At 39.5% G+C, this 26,125-nt stretch overlaps 1 protein-coding gene across 8 annotated transcripts; it reads left to right on the forward strand.

Moving 5' to 3' along the window:
* Nucleotides 1-13: 13 nt before the first annotated feature.
* On the forward strand, nt 14-25,365 carry USPL1 (ubiquitin specific peptidase like 1). Of its 8 annotated transcripts, none has more exons than XM_019736546.2 (10): nt 23-183; nt 737-932; nt 3,417-3,582; nt 4,108-4,236; nt 6,816-7,461; nt 11,249-11,362; nt 15,918-16,047; nt 17,360-17,485; nt 20,062-20,219; nt 22,250-25,365. In XM_019736546.2, the coding sequence occupies exons 3-10, from the start codon at nt 3,484-3,486 to the stop codon at nt 24,145-24,147; spliced, it is 3,300 nt and encodes a 1,099-aa protein (XP_019592105.2). In that variant the 5' UTR covers nt 23-183; nt 737-932; nt 3,417-3,483; the 3' UTR covers nt 24,148-25,365. The 8 variants fall into 8 exon arrangements, with proteins under 8 accessions (XP_074186178.1, XP_019592105.2, XP_019592108.2 ...); XM_019736549.2 differs by having other exon boundaries at nt 3,417-3,546; XM_019736547.2 differs by having other exon boundaries at nt 737-886.
* Nucleotides 25,366-26,125: the final 760 nt, after the last annotated feature.

The following is a 26,125-nucleotide window of genomic DNA, read 5'->3' on the forward strand; positions in this document are numbered from 1 at the left end:
GAAGGGGAACTCTTTTGCCGCGGACTCAAGCCGGAAGCTGCTTTCCTAGCGGAGAGGCCGGAGGAGGAGGAGGAGGGGCCGGCAGCGGTAGAACGTGGGGTGAACGTTGCATTGCGCGGTGTGGAGCTCAAGCTGAAATAGGAGATCGGGTCGACCCTGTGCGGAGAAGAGTACCCGTCACAGGTAAGGGAGGGGGAGTAGTGTCTTTCAGTTCCGAAAATAGGGAAAGGGGACAGAACTGGGTTGAGCTGTGAGGTAGTGTGCACTCTGAAAGGGTGGGCTAGGCTGGGGGAGGAAGGGGCTGGGACCGGGTTCAGGTGGGAGGGGTTGGGGATTAAGGTGTTGAGATATCGTTACAGGTTTGTTTGGGCTCGGAGAGGTAAATGCTGAAGAGAAACCAGAGTTGTTTTACTCCCCCGGGGAGCGTGGATGGGGGGGGGGGGAGTTAACGGAACTCTGCGTCTCCTCGGGTTTCCCAGGTTGGGTTTGAGTCTGATCCCTCTTGGTCGTGTCTGTCTCTGATTCACTGTGGCTGGGGTTGGTACCTGACCCCGCTGGGCGCCGAAAGCCTAGGCGTCAAGTCTTTTGTGACCTCACCTTTGACAGTTCTCGTGCTGAGCCCATCTGGTCTTGGAGGGCAAGCCCAAATAGCTATAAGCCTCCTCTTCGTCTGGGTTTCTCCATTTTGCACACGGGACTGTGAATTAATCTTAACTATCTTTTTCGCTGTTCCCAGGGCCAGCTTTACACATTCATTGCGCTGTGACTGGGTCCATACTGGGCTAGTAATTCACATTCGGGCTTTTGGAGTATCAGTGGCTCAGAGAAGTCATGAAAAAGCGGGCGTCAGAAGAAAGATACTGGGGGTGAAGTGGAATGGAGGAGGGTAAGACTGCCAGTTTGAGCTCACAGTACAGCGAGCTTTATTCTAGGTAATAGTACTAACCTTTAGGTCACACTGCGCTGTTTGGACTTACCAACAATCGGGCTGGTGTTAATAGATGATTTTAAACTGAGCAGGGACACAGACTCAGACTTGTTTTATAGAAGCATCACTTTGGCAGTGATATGGAGTGTGGATGGGATGGAAAGAGAGGTGGGGATTTGGGACGTTTCCAAAGAACTGTCCGCAGAATTTGGTGACTTGCTGCGTGAAGAAGAGGGAAACTTCCAAAGAACTGTCCACTCACATTTTCTAGTATATGTGTTTGGAATGATGGTAATACCAAAATATACGTGAGAGATGCAAGAAAGAGGAGCCTGTTATTTTTTAAGGGAAGGCAATGAAGGCAGTCATTTAGGAACAAATTAAGTTGTAAGAATCACCCCAGGGTTTTTGTATATAGAACAAAGGAAATTGTATTTGGAAGACCTGAATAGCCCTTCTCTGGTATTTTTTAACCTAATTTTGTTTTCAGGTGTTCTTCATATTTAGGGTTTCAACCACCAACCTACTGTGTTTCCCCAAAAATAAGACCGGCTCTTACATTAATTTTGCTCCAAAAGATGCATTAGGGCGTATTTTCAGGGGATGTTTTATTTTTTCACGTACAACACAATCTACATTTATTCAAATACAGTCATGTCGTCTTCTGGAACATCGTCATAGCATACTAAATGTGTCCGTCTATCTGACGATGTTAACTGGGGCTTATTTTCCGAATAGGTCTTATTTTCGAGGAAACGTGGTACCTGCCTTTCCTATTGAAATGTTGGTGATGGGGTAGGGGAGCAGATTTGAAGGCTCTTTGTGTTTTACTTTTATAATTGAGAGAGAGCGAGAACCAGGAGAAAAAGTTTTCTAGATTCCTTCAAGCAGATGGAAATTTTCATTAAAAACAATTTTTTCAAGATACATAGATTGCCAATTTTTCTTTTGAGAACACTGCAGAATGATAAAAGGTGTTTTATTTTCTACAGAGTGATGTATAAAATTAGCACCAAATAAATAGTAAAAACTTACTGTGTCAGGTGCTAAGCATTTTACATCTATTATTGCATTTAATTTTTAGAACAGCCAATTTTACAAATAAATCGCTGAACTCAGTTCTGCAAGTGCAAAGCCCATGCCTTTAGCCACTCGGGAACCATGGAAGTTTGAGGTAGTTCCCTTTTCTACGCAGATTCTAAATAGTACCAGCCAAAGATAATAAACTGGTGTCTTTGAGGAGCTTAAAAAGAAAAAGTTTAGCACCAAACTTGTTTTAATCCTGTGGCAGTGGTTCTCAGTGGGGCCTTTTTTTTGGCTCCCTGGGGACATTTGGCAATGTCTGGAGATGTTTTTGATTGTTAGAGCAGAGGGGTGAGTGCCGTTTGCATCTAGGAGGTAGAGGTCATTCCAGGCACAGGAGAGCCCTCGCAATAAGAATGAAACGGTCCAAAACGTCTGTAGTGCTGTGGTTAAGAAGCTCCGCCTTGGGGTATTTCTTCAAGAATTGAAAACTGAGACTCATTGATACTGACTTTCTGAACATTTTTATTATTTAAATTATTCCTTGGTTTGAAAGGTGTTTAAACTGTATATAACTGGAACCAAAAAGCATAATAGTTTTTAAAGTGAACTGGGAGCTGCAGTTTCCCAGGAGATGGTTGTCATAGAATTATGGATTCCTAGATGCGGGACAGACTGGCTTGAAATTATTTTGCAGCATCCCTGCTAAGTGGTGATTCACTCTGCTTAGAGGTCTCCTGTGTCTGGTTTCCCTGTATTTTAAGTCCATATCTAAGCTACTTTTAACAAGCACTTTTCTTAACACTGACCTCCAGTCTCATAATTTTGACTTTATTGAATGTGGTTCTGCCATAAGACTACACTCAAAACAAGCTTGTTATGTGTGTAATTTGTATTGTAACAATGTTTATATTTTTGTTCTGGTACAGATCATTTACTTTAATATGAAATAGTATTTGTTGGCAGCTTTTAAAAAGTAGCATTATTCTCAGTTTGTGACATATTCTTGGTTGAAAGCAGTAGGGGTTCTTTTGTCCCTGTCAAGTAATGGCACAATGAATCTGAATTTTTAAAAGTACTTAGTATAATGCTAACATACTTATTTCAAATTGTGCGTAGACTGTAAAAACTTAGGCTTTCAAACTCTGGCTAATATAAGTTGGCTTTAAATAATACTTATCTCTATTACAAGTTTTGATAAATTTGCTTATAAATAAGTCTATTGTGAAAACCAGTCCTATTGGCAGTCTCTGCCCTCCCCCCACAAATTTGCTAGATTTATAAATAAATTTAGGTATTTTGTTTTCACCTCAAGATTACAATTTCAGAATATGTTTACCCTAGGGCATATACTAGTTCTCACAATATATAATATTTAATGTATATACATCTTGTAAAATAGCATAGCTCTTTTTCAAAGTAAATAGGATTTTTATTTAATTGTCTATTGACTTTTTTTTTTCAGGGTTCATTGAAAAATCCTTAGTGATATTGACATGTTTCAAGTGACATAAATTAGCCAATGACTCGGAATGATGGATTCCCCGAAGACTGGAAATGGTTTGCCAGTGATTGGACCAGGGACTGATATAGGGGTATCATCACTCCACATTGTGGGGTATTTGGGAAAAGTTAGTGAACTTATTTTTTGCCTCAGTGCAAAGTTGGGGTTTTTTCCTCCTATTTTTGAGACTAATTCGGTTTTAATTTTACCAATTAACTTCTAAAAAATCATGTCTTCCACGGAAATCTTACAGCAATGGCGAAAGATTGTTTTACTGTGTTTACCTCTCTGTGTTTTATTAATATGGGAAAGTAGAAATAAAGCATAGACCTTATGGTTCACTATTCTTTGAAAATATGGAGCATGCATTTTCCCTGGCAATTGACATTACTTTTCTTCCTGCAGATAAAACTGATGCTATTTTTAACACTTGAAATTTAATATTGAAAACTACAATATATTCTTTTTAGAATGATAGCTGTATTTAAAGCCTATGTGCACTTTTTTTATTTGCCATGTTGAAAATAATCTTGCCAGGACACCTGTAGGTGAAAGTTGTAATTTTTTTCTGGTTACTTTTCCATTTAATGTTTTGTAATTTTGATACGATCTAGGAATATCTCTATGTTAATTTACTTTATTTTTCTTTTAGAATTACGATTCTGCTAACATCCCGTCAGATGGGTATTGCCCTGCTTGTAGAGAGAAGGGAAAGTTAAAAGCCCTAAAGACTTACCGAATTAGTTTTCAAGAATCTATCTGTTTGTGTGAGGATCTGCAGGTAAAGTATTAATCTTAGATAGCATCACGGTTTTTAACCTCTTTCTTTTTTCTTCAGTGTTTAAATTTGTACTCATTTTGTAGTTTTTTGACTGTACATTTTAATACATAGATAATCAGTTTCTAGATCTGTCTGGTATGCTATTGCAAGCAGGTGTATGTTTTTGTTGTGTTTAGATTTGTGAGGAGAGAAGATTCATTTCAAGATTGTGGTTTTTTTTTAAATTGTTTTGGGGAGCTTGTTAGCTGTTGCTATATAGTAGTTACTCTCCCATAACTTTGGTTTAACTTTGGGACTTTTTGGAGAAGTTATTAATCTGTACATGTTATGTACTTAAGGCTCTAAATATCTATTAGGATTAATTATAGTAATTTGTACCCACTGGTACAATTTTTATGTAGGAGCTCATTAAATTCCTTAATACTCTACATTTTATTATACTTGACAAACTATAGACACACATTTTAGTCTCAAAATGTTGCAAGGTAGGTGTTCCCATTTTGTGAACAAGAAAACAGATGCAGAGTGTTCATTCAGAACTCAGCATCTTTATGACGCAGCAGTGCTGGGATTGGACTGCAGTCTAATTTCAGATACTTTTATTCCAGGTAAAGCAGCAGTTCATCAGAGGCACCTGGGCAGCTTTTCAAAGCGCCTGGTCTCACTCACAGGTGCCAATTCAGTAGTGTTGACCCAGATTTCTGCAGTTTTGTAACTTTTGAGGACCAGTCTGATGATGAGCCAAGTTTGGAAAAAACTCGACTAAAATCACACTGTTGGTTATAAATACTTTGCTAGGGACAACTCAAAGAAAACCCCAAGCATTCTTACAAGTAGAAATCAGTGTCTTTTGCATTTTTCAGTAAATGTTTTTTTGAGTTGGCACTGTTTCAGATGCTAGGATGTGACCAGTAAAACAAAAATGTCTTACTCTCAAAGTTATTCTAGAGTGAGAAAGAAAATAGACAAGTAAAGTCTTGTCTCTTTTTGTGTGTGAGGCCATGGAAGTGCTATGGAGAAACAGCCACGGGGACTGAGTGTCGGGACGGGGAGTCTGTGATGTTAAGTCGAGTGGTGAAGGGCGCGCTTCATTGCGAAAGTGACCTTTGAGCAGAGACCTGAAGGAGAGGGACAGGCGCGATCCCCTGGCAGAGTGGCAGGTCGGAGGCCCTGAGGGTGGAGGCTGCCTGTTCACGTCTGTGCTGGGCAAGGAGACCAACAGAGCAGGTCTGAGCACAGGAAGCGGAGTCAGAGAAGATGGGCCAGAAAAGTAGTGGGGAGGGGGCTGGGCCAAGTTGGGTCTTCTCAGCCATTTTAAGGTCTCTGGTTTTCACTCTGGCTGAAAAGAAGAACCCTCATAGGGATGTTGGTAGAAAAGTGACATGGTGTGACTTACCTATTAAAAGATTCGCTGTGGCTGCTGGGTTGAAAATATATGTCATGGGCAAGACGTGCAGCAGGGAGGCCAGTTGGAAGACAGTGGCAGTATTCTTGGGGAGCAGGTGGTGACCAAGGTGATGAGGCGTGGCTTTTTCTATTACGTGTTTTGAAAGTGGAGCCAAAAGGATTTGCTGAAAGATTGGGGTATGTGGTAGGAGAGGGGGAACTCAAGGATGAGCCCCAGATGTTGGGCTTGAACAATTGGAAGTATGAAATAGCCAGTCACTGAGATGAGAAAAGGAAGACTGGGGGGAAGATCAGGAGGTGAGGGCCAGTCAGACTTGAGACATCTGACTAGTATCTGGGGGTTTGTGGGACCAACAGTTGCATCCTGTGTACAAGGTGGAGAGTGAGATCAACACATAGGCGACTGAACCATGAGACTTGGTGAATATACTTACCTAGGAGTATGGATGAAAAGAACAATAAACCATAAAGGGCCCTGGTGTAGTGTTCTTTTTAATTAAGCAGGGGTGCTGACTCTGCTTGAGATTGGTAAAGATTTATTGTTTTTTAATTTTTTGCTTCTTTAAAAAAACCTTTTAAAAATTTTAGTTGTAAGAAAACACAACATAAAATTTACCGTCTTAACCAGTGTACAGTTCAGGAGTGTTAGTTTTATTCACTTTGTTGTGCAACAGACCTCCAGAATTTTTTCGTCTTACACAACTGAAATTCTGAATCCATTAAATAGCAACTCATTTTTCCAACTCTCCCCACCCCCCACCCCCAGCAATGGCCATTCTACTGTCTGTCTCTGTGAATTTGACTATTCTAGGTACCTCGTGTAAGTGGAATCATACAGCATTTATCCTTTGGTGATTGGCTTATTTCACTTAGCACAGTGTCCCCAAGGTTTATCCGTGTTGTAGCAGGTGACAGAATTTCCTTCCTTTTTAAAGGCTGAGTAATATTCCATTCTGTGCATAGACCACATTTTCTTTGCCCATTTGTCCATGGACATTGGGGTTGCTTCACCTTTATCCCTAGTTCCTTAAAATTGAGATTGATGATATTATACCCTCATGTCAAATTAATGCTAAAATTTCATACATATTTTTCATGACTTGGAAACAGTAAAGTAAAACTTGAGATTATTTGAATTTTTGTGGTTTTTATCATTTTATTTTTCTTTCTAGTGCATTTATCCTTTGGGCTCTAAATCACTTAATAACTTAATTTCTCCTGATTGGGAAGATCATCACACACCAAATAAGCCTCAGAAACGAAAGCTCTTGGAAACAAACTGTAAAGATTCACCTCTTTTAGCAGATTCCAAAAAGATTAAAGATCATTGTGTTCTTGGTGGTGAACGAGTTTCGAACAGTAAACATAATAGAGAAACACAAGATGAAACCCCATCAGTCTTGCCTGACTCACTGCCCAGTGGGCCCCAGAATCCGGTTAAGGCCAGTGAGTCCTTGGAGCAGGATGAGATTTTGGAAGCTGCTGTCGTTGACATGGCTGCTGAAGAAGATGCTACTACCGTTGATGTTTCTGGAACTGGGGAGCCTGCCCCTCAAAATGAAGGAGGCAGGTCTGAAGTGGATATGCCATTGGAGAGCACATGCACAGCATCGAGCCAGACTGCATGTGTTCAATGGAAAAACACTTACGCTCTCTGTTGGTTAGATTGTATCTTGTTGGCGCTGGTGCACCTGGAAGTGGTCAAAAAGGCCGTGATGACGGACCTGTGCTCCAAGGAGGCATCAGTGATCTGGCAGTTGTTTACGAAGTACAATGAAGCCAGTGTGCTGCACACCAGTCAGTGGGATGGAGTTCAAGGTCGGTAGTAACATTTTATTTCCCTTTCACTTGTCAAGGGGCTAATGGTGAGTGTTGTCTCAGAGCACGTGGGAAAGATGCCGTCAGTAGCCTCTGTTTTATGTGGAGATCTGGGAGCAAGGAGCCAGGGAGAGTGTCAGGAAGCTTGCAATAACACCAGTTACGGTATCATGACTGCCCCCCCAAAAGGCAGTCTTTTCAAAAATCGGAGTAAAGATGAAAAGCTGTGGTGTGTCTTTAGCTGGCAGGGTAATAATGATCGTCGTCACAGAGCCCAGCAGAGTAAAATTTTAAGTTTTAAATTGCCGTAAAGCAAAATCAATGGCTGAATACAAATCCACAATTGCACAGCTCCCCAAAGTCTCTTTTCACAAGGGTATATTCTTGTTTTATTTTCTATAAAATACGATACGCATGAACCCATCCCAAACCCAAGAAGAATTAAAATATTCCCAGTAACTTACATCTACCTATGTGTTCCTCCCACCCCATTCTCCATCTCCCCCCAAAGGTATCAGCAGCCTGAAATGTGTTTTATCATTCTTAATAGTTTGTCCTGCATGTGTATGTCTAAACAACAAATTAAACAATATATTGTCTAATTTGTTTTCAATTTTATAAGAAAGGATATTATACACTATGTCTTCTGGGGCCTTTTTTCTTTTTATAAAGCTTTATCTATCGAGCTGCTTGCTTTTGTGGTTGGTTGATTTGCATTGCTGTAGAATATTTCCATTTTGTAAATATCTCGATGCATTTATCAGTTCACCTGCCATTGGGTTGTTTCTTGCCATTAGAAATACTGCTGCTGTGACTACTCTCAGACAGGGCTCTTGGGATACTGTAGCGTTTCCGTTGGCTATATGAGGAATTGCCAGATCATAGGCTCTGAGTTTACAGTATGTAGCCAGTTGTTTTCCATAGTGGCTGTGCTAATCAGTACTTCCGTTAGCAATGTATAAGAGTTCTTCCTGATCCATAGAGTCTCCTGTGGTTATTCTCACACTTGGAGATTTTTGCTATTTGAACTATGCACAATGGTTTGCCTTTCCCAGATCTCAGGTTAAACAGCTCTTCCTGTGTAGCTCCTCCTCCTTGTGTGAAATGCTTGCTGTGTATGACCCTGTTTTGTTCCATTGCCATGTCCTTACTGGTGCATATGAGTTTTATATGTCCTCGTTGCTCTGTGTGTGTCTGATACCGTGTTTCCCCGAAAATAAGACCTAGCTGGACCATCAGCTCTAATGCATCTTTTGGAGCAAAAATTAATATAAGACCCAGTATTATATTATATTACCGGGTCTTATACAAGACCTGGTCTTGTGTTATGTTACGTTACGTTACGTTACGTTACGTTACGTTACGTTACGTTACGTTATACTCGGTCTTATGTTATATTAAAATAAGACTGGGTCTTATATTAATTTTTGCTCCAAAAGACACATTAGAGCTGATGGTCCAGCTAGGTCTTATTTTCAGGGAAACACGGTAAGTGTCGCTAAATCTCCCAACTTGTATTTTGTGTCTTTACCTTTAATTTGATGGCTTCGGTGAATTTTATTGATTTTCTTTATTGGTTTTCTTCCATAATTTGTGTTTTTATTTTTTTAACCCTTTTGCTGCAATGGTCAGATATATCTGAATGAATATATCTGAAATGCTTATACATAAAAATAATATCATTTACATACAAAGCAGCTCAAACTATTCTTATTAAATGCGTAAAATAGTCAAAATATCAACTTTTTGTTTTTTGTGGATTTCTGACACATTTTGAAAAAAATCTTAAAATCAATTAATGCAGTGAAAGAGTTAAAGATACCTTTGATATATAGGAATTGTTAATCTTTCCTTTTGCAGCTAGTAATGTGGCGTTTGAAAGAAATCTTTCTCCCAAATCAGAAGGTCATTCTCCTATATTTTCACTGAAAACTCATCAAGGTTTGCTTTTCACATTTCTTAATTCTGCTGGAGTTACTATTTGTGTATGGTGTGTGGTAAGGTCCCATTTTTTCCCCCATAGCGTAGCCAATTTTTCTAGCTCTACTTTTTGTGTCAGTTGATCTGCCATACCAATTTTGTCATATAACATTCAATATGTGTATACAGCTGTTTCTTACCTCTTAGTGTTATTCTCTTGGTTGCTTTATATCTGTCCCTGCACTAATACCACACTATTTTAATCATTAGGGCTTTTTAGGTCTTGCTATCTGCTAGTAAAAGAATCTTCACCTTTATTCAACTTGACTTTGGTCATGCAATCTTTTATGTAAATCTTATACATGGTTTCCCCTTGATGGCCATTCAAGCTGCTTGCCATTTTTTGCTGTTATGAATAAACATCATGACAAATATCCATCTATTCTTTGAATCCATTGTTGATTATATCCTAGAAGGAATATTAAAATATGAATATAAAGACTCTTTCTGAGTGGCTTTCCAGAAGGCTTACACTAGCATATAATTACATTTTCATATGTAGAAGGAAACATCCCAGAACACTCACAGCACCTCTGGGTATAAACATTTACAAAATTGTCATTTTGTTAGATAAATATTTTGTTTCAATTTGACTTTGAGATTGAATTTCTTAGCAATTTTTAAAACTCAGTTTTTCACAGCATTTTGCTTTTATCTTCTCTCTATTCCTGTTTTCTATACTTACAGGAACCCCAATACTGAGTGGTGACAATTGTTCAATTATTGCTGCAGAAAAGGATATCTCATTCAAATTTTGACTTGAATGTTAATTTTAAATTTATGTCTTAATCTTATATTAATTTTTTACAGCAAAGTAGTATTTATATGGTTATAATTACGTTTGTTTGAGCTGCATTACTTTGAATTATAAGTGTTCTCTCTTTGGCATGGTCAAATAAAAATTGTGGTTGATGCTTGTAATCAGGATGTATGGATTATTTATTTGGAAGAGATTTGAGTGAAAAGACCTATTTGTTGCTTAAGAGTAACTAGAATCATGTATATAGAGGCTTTTATTCAAAATAGTTTTCTTATTAATCTTAGATAGTTTCTGTCACAGTAATTCCATTTTGAGGACTTTTATCCTAAAGAAATTATCAGAAACGTGGACAGTTATGTGCCCAAAGATGTTTGTCATCATAGTATTTCTAACAGTGGAAAAAGAAGCCAGTGTGCAGAGATAGGGGGATGGTTAATAAAACCGTTTAGTTGGAGTGTAATAAGTAGTCTGCAGAGTTTTTAATGAAGGAAATTTGAGTGAAAAATGCAGGATATGGAATTATAAAAACACTATGATGTCATTGAAGACCCTTCCCATCCCACCCCCACCCCCGAAAAAAGATGTAAAAGGAGGCATTTAGGCCAAATGTTAGTTTGGGAATTAATCATAATTTATTAAGACTCCTTATAGCTTTTTCTGTTCCTATGATCTAGCTAAGTTCAATCAAAGGGGACTAAACAGACGTTGTCTGTGGCACAAGGAATAATCACATGTAAAGAGAGCGCCTCAGCCGTCTCCGAGAGGGGCAGAGTATTTCAGCTCAGCTCCTGCTAGGCCTGCCGTTACCCGGATGAGAAAGACTTTCACTGAGGTTGTGCCCCATCAGTCAGTGTTAGTGATACTGTGCTGTTAACAGATATTGAGGGGATATGTGGTAGATCCCACAGAGAGAGGAGGAAGAATTAAGGAAATTCGGGTTTTCAAAATGTATTGACTGGTAAAGTTTTGTTCATGGTAATGTCTTAATTTTGTTTGAAAAGATACAGACTGATGAGGAATTGATAATGTTCTGTATTTTATTTTTAGATGGAGATTGTAAAAAAAATTCTTCAGAAATATTTACAAAGATAGAGACCTGTCTGAATGAAGTCAGAGATGAAATTTTTATTAGACTTCAGCCTCAGCTTAGATGCACATTAGGTAAGTAATCTATGTAATTTAACTGTATTATTCATCGACCGTAAAGACATACATGATAAGGAAAGATAATATTGTTTTATTACTTTAGATGATCAGATTCTTGGGAGAGAGCCTGGGTAGTTGGTTAGGAATTGACTACTGGTTAAATCATTGGTGGGCAGAGCTGTTTCATATAAATATGCAGGCTGGGTCCCACCCCTTGAGTGGACGCAGCCCCAGAACCTGTAGGTGAAGCCTTGGGTACACCTCTGGTTGCTTTTTCAGTGCTTTTCCCCAGTACATTAGTCCAGCATTTTTGGCGGGGACTGTGCATTAGAAAGCACCTAGGGAATTTAAAAGTAAATGCTAGTGCTAGGGGCCCATTAAAAGACTCTCGAGGATGGAGCTCGGGTATGTAACATTTAGAAGCTCCCACGTGATTCCTACTGGTGCACCAGGTTGAGAATTTCTGGTCTAAACCCCAGGCTAATTCTGCTCCCCCGCCAGTGATTGATTTAGGAATGGACATGTGGTACAGTTTTTGCCAGTAGAATACAGGAGAAATATACTGATACCTTTTGGGAAAGTTTTCGTAATCTTTAAAAAGAGGCACCTGCTTCGTCCTCTGTGAATTGGCGTTTGGCCTCTGGGAGCCGAGTGGAGCAAGGGCGCTACATCTTTGGATCTTTCTAAATGTTTTTAGTACAGCGCAAGGAGCTGTAGTGGTTTGTTGGTTTGTTTGTTGCTGGGGGATGGATGTCTTTTTGTTTTACTTCTCTTTGTCCTTGTATTGACTCTCCTATTGATACCGTATTGTAGTAGCAGAATATATAGTACCGCTATTAATGTGTTACCCATGTTAAATCACGTAGAACATCAGTGCCTTCAACAAGTTTTTCTCTCAGTGAGTGGCATGATTTCATCAGATCCCGATATCATGTCTGGAAGCAGTGTCTTTTTTGCATGGTAGTATCTCTTAGTTTTTTGTCCCACATTTGTCCCCTAATTTTATTATCTTGCTTTTTTATTAATTCCTACAGATACAAGTTTACTGTTATAATAGTAACCGGATTTTCCATCTGCCAAATCTTTGGCGTTGCCTCCTCTAGGTCTAGAGGACCGTTCTAATTTATCATCAGGTGGAAACTCAGATGGAATAGATATTCTTTTTTTTCCTTTTTATCAGAGCATAATTAACATATAATAAAACGCTTTTAAATGTATATAGCTGCGTAACCATTACCACAACTGAGATGTAGGACGTACTAGTATCACCCTGAAAACTTTCCCCAGGCTCCTTAGTAGTCCCCTTCCTTACGCTAACCCCTGATCTGTTGGGTGGGCACTCATTTCAAAGGAGTCTTTTCCAGAAGATCAGCAGAGTCAGACCCAAGGGGCTGCACTTCCCAGGTATCATTTCCCTCCTAGGTGACCTGGTGTTTTATTCAGGGTCCAGGCTCCAGATCCGGTTGAACTAAATAGTGGTTTCTCCCAGGTCTGAATCACCACCCTTCTTACCCCTGATTATTACATTTAGAACAAAGTTGCCTCTTGCTCCACTGCTGCCTTGGGCCTGGTTTTCTTTGTAACAGAGATGGGATTTTTAAATTATTTGTGCAATCACAGCAATTGGGCAAGCACCGAGCTCTTCTAATTCAATAGAATCCCTCCTACTAGCCATTCCACAGTGGTAGGTGCTACTTCAGAGCTTACAATCTTACCAAAGAAATCTAATCTTTGCTTCAGAGAGCGCGGTAAAATCTTACCATGTATGTGTTCTCATTCTGAATAGCAACATGTATTTTAAAGATTTTAAAGTACTACTAAAGAAAGAGAAGTAGAATCCGTATTGATCTGGAATGTTGATTAAACTTTTAAGATCAACCATTTTATCATTTTGTTTATTGTTTTTAAAAAACACATTGTAAACTGTCCTCTCTGCTCTCCCTCCCCACAGTTTAAGAAACATAACATTACAAATACAACTGAGGCCCCCTTGTATTCTTCCCCAATTCTTCTTTACCTCCCCACAAAGGTAACTGCTACCTTCAATTTGGTGTTTTCTTTTCATTTAATGTCTATAGTCCTTTTTTTTCTTTTTTTAACTTTTATTTATTGTAAGTGTGTTTTTCCAGGACCCATCAGCTCCAAGTCAAGTAGTAGTTTCAAGCTAGTTGTGGAGGGCACAGCTCACAGTGGCCCATAGGGGGATTGAACTGGCAACCTTGTTGTTAAGAGCACTGCGCTCTAGCCAGCTGAGCTAACCAGCCCCTGTATTCGTTTTTTAAAACAGGAAAAAGCTATTGTTAGGGTTTTGTGTTGTTATGGTTGCTACTTCTTTGTATAAGTTGGAAGAGGAATTTAGTGTGTGTTGTGCAGCAGTGTGAGGTCAGGCAGGCCAGCAGGACAGAATAGACCAGACAGAGCCCTCCCCTTTTGCTTACGTCTTCTTGCGACGGGCGGTGATGCAGATCAAGGGGAGAGAAAAGGCAGCCTGTAAATGATGCCAGGACAGTTGGTTCCTAAATCAGGGGAAACATTGGATCCCTACTTCACACGATAGTCAGAAAGGAACTCCAGCATGTATAAAGACCTAATTATGAAAAGCAGAGTTGTAAAACTTCGGAAGAAATATAGGTAAATACTTATCACTCAGTGGGAAAGAATTTCTCATATAAGATACATAAAAGATTGGTAGATATGATTACATTGAAATTTAAAACCTCGGGGCAAAAATAGAACAAAGAAATAATGATATCCAGTATATCTTTCAAAGAACATCAGTTAAAAAAAGACAGACAACCTCATAGCAACATGGCCAGAAGACATTAATGAGCTATTAACAGAAAACCTGACTAGCTAGGCAGCAAAGGGTCACTGAGGGGTTTGCATTGTGGCAAATGAAGGGACTAAAGGCAAAGAAACCACTCAACTAACGTAGGCAGGAGGTTGTAAAAATTGGAATTAAGCATTGGTATTATTTGTTCTCTAGTATGCTTTATAATAAATACCTGTAAAAGTAATAATCAAAGGAAAAAAGGTCAATTTAGGAGCTATATGAATTACCTAAAATGATCTGTAATAGCTTATTTAACTGTGCTTTGAGCTCCTTCATGATATTTTGATTCATTGGGAACTTTATGTATTCTTAGACCTGAAGATTCTGTTGTCATTATGAAATAAATGATATACTTTTTCAACTAATGTTTAGTTACAATAGAGTAAGCATTTAAAGGCTGAGAACTAGTGAGGAACTCATGCTATACTACACACTGTTTACGCATATGGTGTTGCATATGTTCATTTTTCGGAGGTTGATTTGTATTTCTGTTTATAAAAAATGTTTTGACTTTATGTTTTTGTACAAAAATGGCAGTGGGACCATACCACAAAGTGACTATTAAAAGAGCCTTTGTAACTACTGATATTTATAGAGGATGCTTAGGTGGTAACACCTGCCACTCTGCCTCTGGTCCTGCCAAGGTGACTCCTCCAGGCTGGGTCCTGGCAACTGTAATTCCAGACGGGGGGAGAACTGGACCGTGGAAGTGAGACTGTGCCGAGGGAGGGAGGGGATGGAAGGACTGATGTTTTCTAAGGCCAGATTGGTACGGCATCTGAGCTCCCAGAAGACGGGAAAGAGAAACCAGTTGGAGAAGGGATGTAAAATCCCATGTGACTCGCTTGCCCGTCTCCACCCTGGAAGACGGTACTCATGGTTCAGTTTTTGTTTTAATGACAACAAAATTCAGATTTCTAATCTTAAAGTTACTGGAGTTTAATTTTAATTGTTAAAAGGTTAAGAAGAGGGGCCTGCCGGTTGGTTCAGTTGGTTTGAGGGCTGTGCTCATGACACCAAGGTTGCTGGTTCGATTCCCAAATGGGCCAGTGAGCTGCGCCCTCCACAACTAGATTGAAAACGATGACTTGACTTGGAGCTGATGGGTCCTGGAAAAACACACTGTTCCCCAATATTCCCCCAATAAAAATGTTTTAAAAAAGGGGGGAAAAAAGATTAAGAAGAGTGGTCAGTGAGGGTTCTGGTGAGGAGTCAGGAGGTCTGAGGCTGGTCCTGGAACCCTTGTGTGTCATGCTCTCCACAGGTAGAACAACCAAGAGTCGGGATGGAAATAGCTTTCTAACGGTTTTCTCTGACTCTGAGATTACTGTATTTCACCAGTTATATTATTTTTAGTATCTGTAGCAAAACATTTATAAATTTTCATTTTGTTTTTGTAATACTCTAGGGTTATTATAGTTGTGAGGATTTTTTGTTCCTGAGAAAAGCTAAAAAGATCTGAGAAGATCATGTGTGTCTGGTATGTTTTTGTCTTACAAAGTTTTCGTGTCTACCAAGAAAAATAGAGAATGAAGTGATAATTAAATCTTTATTATGCACCTTTTTAGAAAAATGCTTTGAAAACTTCCCCTTGCTAAAGTTAATAACTTACTTTGTTATATGTACGTGTTCACCTGTATTAATACTGTGAGTACAGTGAGAAAAGACAACAGTTCATAATTTGGGTTTACCTTTTTCTGTTCATTATGAGTTATAATTCTTCCTTTCCTTTTGAAGGTGATATGGAAAGCCCTGTGTTTGCATTTCCCCTGCTCTTAAAAATAGAGCCCTGCATTGAAAAGCTCTTCACGTACTCTTTTTCTTGGAACTTTGACTGTTCACAGTGTGGGTACAAGTATCAAAACAGGTCAGTCAGTTTTTCTATTTTTCAAAACGGATTGATTCAATTGAAAGTGGTTCTGAGTAATAAAATTTGCTTCCACTAGTAGCACTGCTCTCTCCCGAGTTCTTTCTACCCTTGGTAACATTTCCCACCTTATCTTGAAGTCTCTCCACCATTAAGGTTAAAAGGAAAAATTTGAGCCCCAGAAACAAAAATGTGCTTGTTCCTTTAAACCAGAAGAGGGGAAAATTCATGGTTTGCTAGATTCCTAGTGCTGGTTTTCTTTGGAATTCTTCAGTGGGAAGCAGGACGTAGGGAGTGTAGCCCGTTCCTTTCCACTCCCCCCAGACCCCCTGCCAAGTAAGAACACCTCTCAGAACTCCTGGAAACTGTGTTTTGTATACTCCTCTGTTAGAGGCATTTGTTGATTACTTTGTGCTTCTTTGCTTTTAAAATGTTAGCTTCCCTGAGAATGGATCTCCTTTCCACAGCCTGTGCTTATCACACTTATCATTTATCAATATTTGCTGTTATTTAGAAAAGAAGCTCGTATCTCTTAGGTAATAAATAATAGTTCTTTTAAAGATGATTTCATTAAAGTGAATCCCGTTGAGGTGCAGTGTACATTTCTTTAACAATCGTCTTTTTAGATGCTTATTGTTGTCAAGTATTCATGCCAAAGTGCAAATTTAGAACTTGTGTGTAACCTGTGAAAACAAAATTCTTTCACAACTGATGTTCTAATTTTTTAAGGATCAAGGAAATTAAGTTGTATGTTATTCCTGATTCTGTATTTAGAAATACCCCTTTCGTTTTGATTTGTAAATAATGGATAGCCACGTTGTGAATTTATTAATGGGCGAGCTGTTAACAAATTTGAAAACCTCAGAACAGTGGTTTTCAACTAGGGACAATGTGCGCCCCGTGGGACGTTTGGCAGTGTCTGGAGATACTGGTTGCTACAAGTTGGGCTGTTACTGGCACCCAGAGTGTAGAGGTCAGGCGTGGTGCTAAACATCCTACAGTGCACAGGACGGTCCCCACAACAAAGACTTACCCAGTGCGAATTTCATGGTGCTGCTCTTGTCGGTGGTTCCGCTCTTGAGAAACCCTGCCTTTAACAGGTTCTTCATCTCATAGCGGAAAACTCTACGGAATAAACGTGGAGAGTCTGCACAGAGAGCTTTCCTAGGGTTAGGCCTATTCATTTATTATATGGTTGGTTAAGGATGAATAAACAAATGAAGGAGAGTGCCTTTTCTTTTAGACATTGATTTAAATTAACATGAATGAATTTGATTTAAGTGAATTTAAGTTATGTCTTCTGTTTTTATAGGTGTATGAAGAATCTGGTCACCTTTACAAATGTCATTCCTGAGTGGCACCCACTTAATGCTGCCCATTTTGGTCCATGCAACAATTGCAACAATAAGTCACAGATAAGAAAAATGGTATTGGAAAAGTGAGTTCAAATTGCCTTATGGAGTTTAAAACAAAATGAAAGTGGATTTACATATTTTTTAATGTGTAGGGTTGAAAGTGATGACTATAACCTATTGTGCAGAAGTTTGAGTTAACACGAATTTGTGAAGCACCAAAATGCTAATGCCACTGAAGAGCTCACCCTCCTCTCCTACAAGTGCCTTTCATTCTTCTGCCTTTTTTCTCCCTTTAAGGATATTAAACTTTAATTTTTCTCTCCTCCACCAAGTGCCTGGAGTGAGTAGAATTCTGGGATTTCCTTAATCTAATTTTAAGAACTGCGGTGATTGAAAGATGAGCCACAGGCTCATGTCTGAATTTCCATCTTCTCCCAGACTTTAGCCTGCTAGTTCTTCATCCTCCTGTAAGCTCTCTGCTGCCCTTGAGCAGATGTGGTTTCCTTAGGTTTTGCCAGCCTTTCTGCTTGTGCTCAGTGGGAGCCATGGGCCGGAATTACCTTTCCAGCATTCCCAGAAGCCCCACATCTAAACTCCCAGGTCAGTCCCACTTTAGGCAGTTTGTGTCCCTTGTTCATACACTCGCACACGTGTACGTCCTCTTGAACCTTCATTTCCTGTTGTCTTGAACTCTACATAAGGAAATGTTTTGAGGTATAATTTGATGTAATAAAGAACCAGTGATAGTCATATCTTACCTTTTCTGATGCCCTTGGATGTGCCAAGAAACCCCTCAGAATCTTTCCTAAAGGTTTGCTTTCATCCAAGTAGTCAATTCTCAACCTGATAGTGCCACGACTTCAAAGGAAGAAACAGTGCCCCTCATACCCCAGCTCCAGGCAGCTTTAAACCTTTCAGCTAGTATTTACTTTGACTCTTCAAAACCACGAGTCTGTCCCACTTTGTCCAGTCTTCTCCTTTGATAGCAGTTGAGTGTTAGGGCTCTCAGCCAGGGTCTGGGGCCCATCTCTCCTGAACCTTCCTGTCCTTCCAGTGTGATTACATTTTGGTTAAATCACACGTTGTTTGTTATAAATATGCACATATCCCCTCTCTAGCCAGCAGTAGACATGCTTGTGTTTCATTTCTTTTGTAACTCTTTATTTTTCTTGGAATTATTCATTGCCTTTTGTTTCATTTGCTTTGTTTATATACGCATTGATTTTTTTACAAATTCTTCAAACACTCATTAATAATTTTCTGAACACTCAAATGCTACACAATTTTTGTCTTCCTTCCCTTTTTTCCCTGGGAACCTCTTTTCTGCTGCCTTTCGCCTTTTTGCTCCAGGGTTTCAGTCTGTACTGGTTCCTCTCTGGGCCTGATGCAGGGAGTACTCTGTACACACGTTGCACACACGTTCACTAGCCCAGTTTTTAGCCCAGGGCCTAACCACCCATTTTGCAACTGTTGCCTATCGATACGGAGTCTCTTAGGGGTTCTCGTCGCAGCAGTACGCCCACTCTGTAGCATTCCATCATCACTTCATCCATTCTGCCATCTGATTGACCACTTTCCTGTTTGCTTTTTTTCTCCTGAATATTTACCTTCTTCTTGTCTTGTTTGCTCATGTCTCCTTTGCTTTTCTTTGTCCTCTTGGTCTATTACCATTTTCTGTCCTTCACCGTCTGATAGCATTTGAGTGGGAGGGCAGAGTGAGAAAGATCTGTTTAGCCGGAAGTCCGCAGTCTGTGTCGCTGCCCGAGTTCCCGCGTTGAGATCTAAGTGTTGAGGGAGCCGCTCCTTGATGAGGAGATCCAGGGGCAGCAGGTCACTGGGACCACTGCTCCGCTTGAGGCTTCTTGGTGTATATCATGTCATCTAACTATTCATACCCGCTTTTCAAGCCCCAGCGTCACATTTTAATGTTTGAAAAAAAATTCAACATTTTTTTAAAATCCTGAGCAGTTTGTTTAGTTCCTTGAGGCTCATCTTTGGGTTCTATTTTCTAGTTTGGCATGTTACTGTAATGACGTATTTTTGACATTATGATGTCTTGTTAAAGTTTATAGTAAATCAACTAGTGTGTTGTATTTTATTCCCTACTTAGTTACAAATTAAGCTGCCTAAGTGGAAATTTTAATTTGATGAACCTCTCTACTTCCTGAGATAACGGGAAGAAATAGGCCAAATTATTAACATGTTGGAGTTTTTTAAATGCTTATTTCACATCTTAGGCTTGTGACTTTGTTTCACATATTACCTGTCCCCCCCTAACAAATGCAGTTCATTTGGGCACTTGATACCAAAGAGAATTCTAATAGTTCTGGCTTTTTCCTTTCATTCTACAGAGTAGTTACTGAGAGGTCTTTAAGCCGACGCATCTGTGCAGCTTACAGAGCAATTTTTAATGTCTGTGTTAGAGCCTTTTTGCGTGATGGCTCCCAACTGTGAGTGACCCTGTTCTGAGGAAGGTTTACCATTCCGTGTGTCTCAGAATGAGTGCTCCGTTTCTAATTAAGGCATGCATCTGGAGGTGCTCAAGAAAAATGAGTGCAGTTAGCCTTGAAAGCTGCATGTGACTCGTTCATTCCGGACCATCTTTCGTATAACCGGGCACATGGCATTAAGTTTGTCTTCTCTTCCTCTCTCCCCACAGAGTGTCTCCTGTATTCATGTTGCACTTTGTAGAGGGCTTGCCACGGAACGACTTGCAGCCCTACTCATTTCTTTTCGAAGGCTGTCTTTACCAAATAACTTCTGTAATTCAGTACCACGCAAATAATCATTTTATAACATGGATTTTAGATGCTGATGGTAAGTGTTTAAACATTTTTCTTTTATGATAATAGGCATAGAGACTAAACTTGGTATTTTTTTTAGACAGACTTTGCCTTGACTCTTTTTCTCTGTTTATCTTACCTTTGCCGTTAATTCTTCTGCCCTGTCCTTTACACTGCCGCTGTGGTTTGGAGCCACTCCTAACTTCCCTTTGCTTCTATCAGCATACTTATGGGCATCCACATGCATATGCATGTTTCTTTTTTAGACAGGCAATGAAGCCATATATTAAAGTTTGCTTTACAGTTTGCTTTTTTCCACTTAATATATTTGCTTTTAATTTTGTCTTTATTGCATGAGTAATACGTGTTCAGTACAGAAAAATGAATGGTGGCAGTTTTGATATTTCTATGTATATATAACCTTGTACTTCTCTTAAAAAGAAAGTGCATGGTACTGAAGGTTTTTAATTGAGAAAAAAATCCAAATAAAACAAGTTTTGCTTAGTTGCAATTGTTAGTAATATAAAGTAAATATCTATTTCTGAGACTATTAGACATTACAGACTATGTAGCCTTCTCTCAGTGTGACATGGACTATCTGAAATCCATACCGTGTTTCCCTGAAAATAAGACCTCGCCAGACGATCAGCTCATGAGTCTTTTGGAGCAGAAATTAATATAAGACCCAGTCTTATTTTACTGTAATATAAGACTGGGTCTTATATTATTTTTTGCTCTAAAAGACGCATTAGAGCTGATTGTCCAGCTAGATCTTATTTTCAGGGAGATGTGGTAATTTGCTAATAGCTACAGTCGAGCTAAAGCCTTTATTTAAATAATTAAACTTTTCAGTAAAAGTACAGCTCATGGATTTTGCTAATGTCCACTTGTCTAATGAGGTTTATGATTCAGTTGTTTTCCTTCCAATGTTCACTTTGCCAAGATAACCCAGCCCCTTAAAGTGTTACTGTATCAGGCTACTTTGATATCTTTTTATTTTTCTATTTTCTCTTGTTTGGACACTTCTCATATTTGATATTTTCCTCCTGGGCTTGATTTGGATTGATGACACAGTATGTTATAAAATCACTTAGTAAACTGAAACTCACATTATTAATACAAAGTTTTAACCCTACTTCAGAATTTGGGAGGAAGTGGTTCTCAACTTCAACAGAAACTGAAAAACCAACTTATTTTAACTTTTTACTGCATTCTAGGGAATGAAAAATCCTCTGCAGTTAGAAGAGGTTAGATGGTTTCCAACCCTGCAGCATATAAAAATCACAGTTAGCGTATTTAAAAAATGTCCTGGTTCTCCTCTAGACCAATGGTCCGTGTCTGAGGATTGGGTCCAAATATTAATCAGATGATTCTAATATGCACGTGTAGTAGAGAACCACTGACAAAGGCAAGCGACAGTCTCAAAGTTCTGATGGGTCTAGAATAAGAGGCAGTGGGTTCAGGGGGTTTGTAAGGCACATCCGCATAAACGTAGTGCGTGGTTTTACTTGAGTTTTTGTGCATGTGCCGGGGGATTAAACTCCCTCGTCATCCATTATCTCATTTTCACTTGACAAATGAGAAAACAGGCTCAGCGGGAAAAAGCAAGATACCTAATTACCTAAGCTTTTTTTTTAGCCAAAAAAAGAAAAGAAGAATTGAAACAAATGTTGGTACTTGAGATAACAGTTTCGTTCATCTTGAGAAGTCATATACATGGAAAGAAATCTCTTTTCTGATGTTGTTGGATAAATTACGTGGTACTGTATTGTTAGTCCCAGAAGTTAAATATACTTCTGTCTTAATTTTTGTGGCTGTTTTAGGAAAGGGTAGAAACTACCTCAGTTTTTCGCTTTTCTGGCTGTTAGTCCATAACTTTATTATCCAAATTAGGACTTAAACACTTGGCTGAGAAAAATGGTGACATACGGATAGGGTCGTGTTTCAAGTGTTCTCCTTTAGTGGCTATTCAATGATAATGGTTAAAATGGCCAGAAGAAAGTTAACCTAGGATGGTGGTTTTTGAATGTCTCACCTCTTTCGCTTTCCTACCTCCTCCCCCAGGAAGTTGGCTGGAATGTGATGACTTGAAAGGCCCATGTTCTGAAAGGCGTGAGAAATTTGAAGTTCCTGCTTCAGAGATACATATTGTTATTTGGGAAAGAAAAATATCCCAAGTGACAGATAAAGCATCTGCCTGTCTGCCGCTTCAGAAGACTAATGATCAGCATGCGTTCGGGGCTGTGGAACAGGTACCTGCAGCGTTGTGTTCTGTGGGTGATGCTGCCTCCGCTGAAGCGACCTCAGGAAGTCACCCCACAAATGTGGCAGTTGCTCCTAATACTCTTTCCCAGGATGGAGCTGCAGCTCGTGGACACTGTTTCCTTTCAGGTCCGAAAGGTTTGGTGGACAGTAATATTTTACCTTTGACACTTGAAGCAATACAGGTTAGCTCTGAAGGTTTCCTATTAGGAAATACACCTGTGGCAACAACTGGAGTTGTCAGCAGAGCAAACACTTTGCCATCACAAGAGTCGCTAATGGCTTCTTCATTGTCAGCTCCATGTAAGGAAAAGCTCACCCAAGACCAGTCTGTAGATTTATGCTTTCCGTCTCAGATTGCAGCTACCAACATGCAGGCACTACAGCCAAGTACAGAAAACACTGTCCTCACTAAACCTGTGGCTGAGGCTCAGGCTGCGGGGCCTCTACGGGGAGTAAAGTTGCTAGAAACTGAGGGCACAGGTGCCCTAGAGAAGGACGCTCCCTTAAAACAATTCCTTTCACCAAAAACTGAGAAATTAAAACCAGACCAACATGTCACACCTCAGGTGTCTCATTTGAAGAAAAGAGAAACTGCAGCATTTTCTCAGACTGTAACAGCTAAGTCCTTACAGAATCCATCTCTGAAAGAAAATCAGAAGAAGCCGTTTGTGGGAAGCTGGGTTAAAGGCTTACTGAGCAAGGGTGCTTCCTTTATGCCACCATGTGTTTCAGCTCATAATAGAAACACTGTCACTGATTTGCAGCCCTCAGTTAAGGGGGCAAGTAATTTTGGTGGCTTTAAAACCAAAGGTAAACACCAGAAGACTAACCGGGCATCGAGGAAAGCTCAGAGGTGTGCGAGTCAGCCCCCAGCAGCCAGTGCCCCGTTAGCAAGTCAGCCGCCATCAGGGAGTCCGGCTTCTGTACACACCGATGTCCCTGCTGACCTGCACGGTTTGAGAGAGTGTGAAGAAGCCACTTACGGAGCTCCCCTCAACCACAGTTCTCATGGAAATGCAGGTGGTGTTTCTTCAGCAAACCATGGAGACTCCGTTGCGGGTCCAATTCATAAACTTCGCCTAAAACTTCTTAAAAAACTTAAGGCAAAAAAGAAGAAATTAGCTGCTCTTATGTCTTCCCCCCCAAATGGAAAACTTCCAAGTGAAAATTTAGAACATGTGTCCCATTGCGGATCTCCAAACGATGGCGAATCAATAGAAGACTTGTTAAAAGAACTACAGTATCAAATTGATATTGCTGATAATAAATCGGGAGGAACCACCATTCCTAGTGCTTCCCCATACAGTGGTCAGACTCACGAAGAAATTTTAGCGGAATTATTGTCTCCTACCACTGTTGTTGCGGCAGAGCTCTCAGAGAACGGGGGGCCTGACCTTAGGTATTTGGAGGTGGGAGACAACCATACCCCAGCACCAGTACCTGGTGAATTAAACGGTCTTCCCCAGAACACACACCTGAGACAGGAACATAATTATTGCAGCCCCACCAAGAAAATTCAGGGCGAAGTGCAGCCAGACCCACTAACCCATAATGCCTGCGTTAGAACGTTGAATTTGGAAAGTTCCATGAAGACTGATATTTTTGATGACTTTTTTTCCACTTCAGCATTAAATTCTTTAGCAAATGACACATTAGACTTACCTTATTTTGATGAGTATCTATTTGAGAGTTGTTGAATTCTTATTACTCTTTAGTTTAATATTTATTACTGTCTTGGAAAAACGTACTATGTTTTTAGGTAGTGTTTATACACTGGCCATGTCATGAACAAAATGTAAGCTAGTGAAGATTTTACCTTTGGTTCTGCCCATGCAGTATGCAATCTGTTTTATAAATTAAAGTGATCAGCAATGTGTTCTCCTTGTTGACTTTATTTTGTACTTGTGTAAAGAACTACAGTAAGGATTTCTGAGTTAAAAAGGAAAAGTAGTGTCTAGTTTCTGGCAGTTTGTACAGTTTGGGTTCATTAAATTTCTATGTTTTAAATGTTGGTTCAGGAAAAACACTAGTTTATACAAACTGATATGATATATGAATGTGACTTTCACTAAAGTTTTGTGATTTGTTTAAGAGCCTCAGCCTGTTTTTTACACTGGTGGAGTGCTGTGGAATGTACACTCCACAACACTTTTTCTCTCCTTAAAAAGGGTGGCAGGAAACCTTGTTACGAGAACTTTAAGTAAGGGTAGGTGATCAATAAATGATCTGTAATGGGAAAAATTAATCTATTTTTGTGTTGACACGCAAAGACTTGATGTTATCATAAATATCTTTCTGCCCAAGACATTTATTTCTGTGTCCAAAGTGGGGCACCATCCAACAGTTTTGTTTTGGGAGAAAATAATAACCAGTGTTTATAAGGCTTGCTGTGTACTGGGTTCTGTTATATATGAGACACTAATTCATTTAAATCAACATTCCTATAAGCAAAATAATTTTACCACATTTAACAGATGAATAGCACAGAGCTAGTAAGTTGTAAAGCTGGGATGAGGGGCGTGGTTCCTACAGCAGTTAGAAGGGCTGAACTTGGTGGTGTGTGTTCCACCTCGCGGGCTTCATTTAAAGTTGGGGAGCCCGAACAAGCACCCCTCCTGCCGTGATGAGTAGTAGCAGTAGTTAACTACCATTTGAGGGTGGCAGTCTCGGGGTAGAATACTTTGTCAGGTACGCAGCACTTTATAATACTTGTGCAATTCACTCCCAACCCTCCCTTCTTTTCTAATTACAAAGGTAATGCATGTTTTTGTAAGGAAAAAACTGGGAAAATAGAGAAAACACCAAGAAGACTGGATCCTCCATGTTCACACTAAGTGGTAATACTGCAAACATTTTCATGTTTTTATGCATATGGACTATAAGAAATAAAAATGGGTTTGTTATACCTGTTTGTATGATGTTTTTAATGTTTATTAAGCATTTTCCCATTTTACAGTTTTAGACAATTTTTTGGTGGCCACATAATACCACATTGTATGGATTACCATTGTCTCACCAATCTTTTTAGATGAGGAGGTGATTTGTAACTGTTTGTTAATTGCGCAGCAATGATTATCATTGTGATAAATTTTTGCACTGATCCAGGTCTTATTTTCTGGGAGTGGAATTGCAGGGTCAAAAGATACACGCTTTTAAAAAGTCTCTTATTGATTGCATGCTTGGCTTTACCTAAAACAAAAAAACTTACGCTGCCGAAGGTTTTACCTTTGGGTCTGCCTGAGAGTTGTTGAATGCTTGTTGACTCTTTTTAAAAATTTACTATGTATTATTGTCTTGGGAAAACATGCTGTTTTTAGGTAGTGTTTGTACACTGGCTTTGTCAAGAATAGATGTTCACGAACCCTCACCAACAGTAGGTAGTATCCTTGACTGGGAGAACCCTTGGCTGCTGTGCTTACATTATCATGATTACTAGTGAGGTTGAGTATTTTCTATAACTTTATTGGCCAGTTGAGCTTCTCTGGGGAATTGCTTATCCATCCTTTGTTACTTACTCATTCAAGTATCTCTAGGTTTCTGCTAAGAGCCAGTGCATTGTAAACCCCAGAGATAATGCAGTTTTAAAAAAAAAAAAAATTTTTTTGCCCTTGAGTTTGCCTTCTGAACAAGGAGATATTTTTATAACGTGGGAATAGGAGACAGATACATACTCGA

Source organism: Rhinolophus sinicus, linkage group LG04 (genome assembly GCF_036562045.2).
Source record: "Rhinolophus sinicus isolate RSC01 linkage group LG04, ASM3656204v1, whole genome shotgun sequence".
Lineage (NCBI taxonomy): Eukaryota > Metazoa > Chordata > Mammalia > Chiroptera > Rhinolophidae > Rhinolophus > Rhinolophus sinicus.

Bases quoted from the DNA above. Each gene is read 5' to 3' on its own strand.
- USPL1 (XM_019736546.2), top strand. From the start codon at position 3,484: ATGATGGATTCCCCGAAGACTGGAAATGGTTTGCCAGTGATTGGACCA. The intron at 3,583-4,107 runs GTTAGTGAACTT...TTTTTCTTTTAG, and splicing joins TTGTGGGGTATTTGGGAAAA to AATTACGATTCTGCTAACAT. The intron at 4,237-6,815 runs GTAAAGTATTAA...TTTTCTTTCTAG, and splicing joins GTTTGTGTGAGGATCTGCAG to TGCATTTATCCTTTGGGCTC.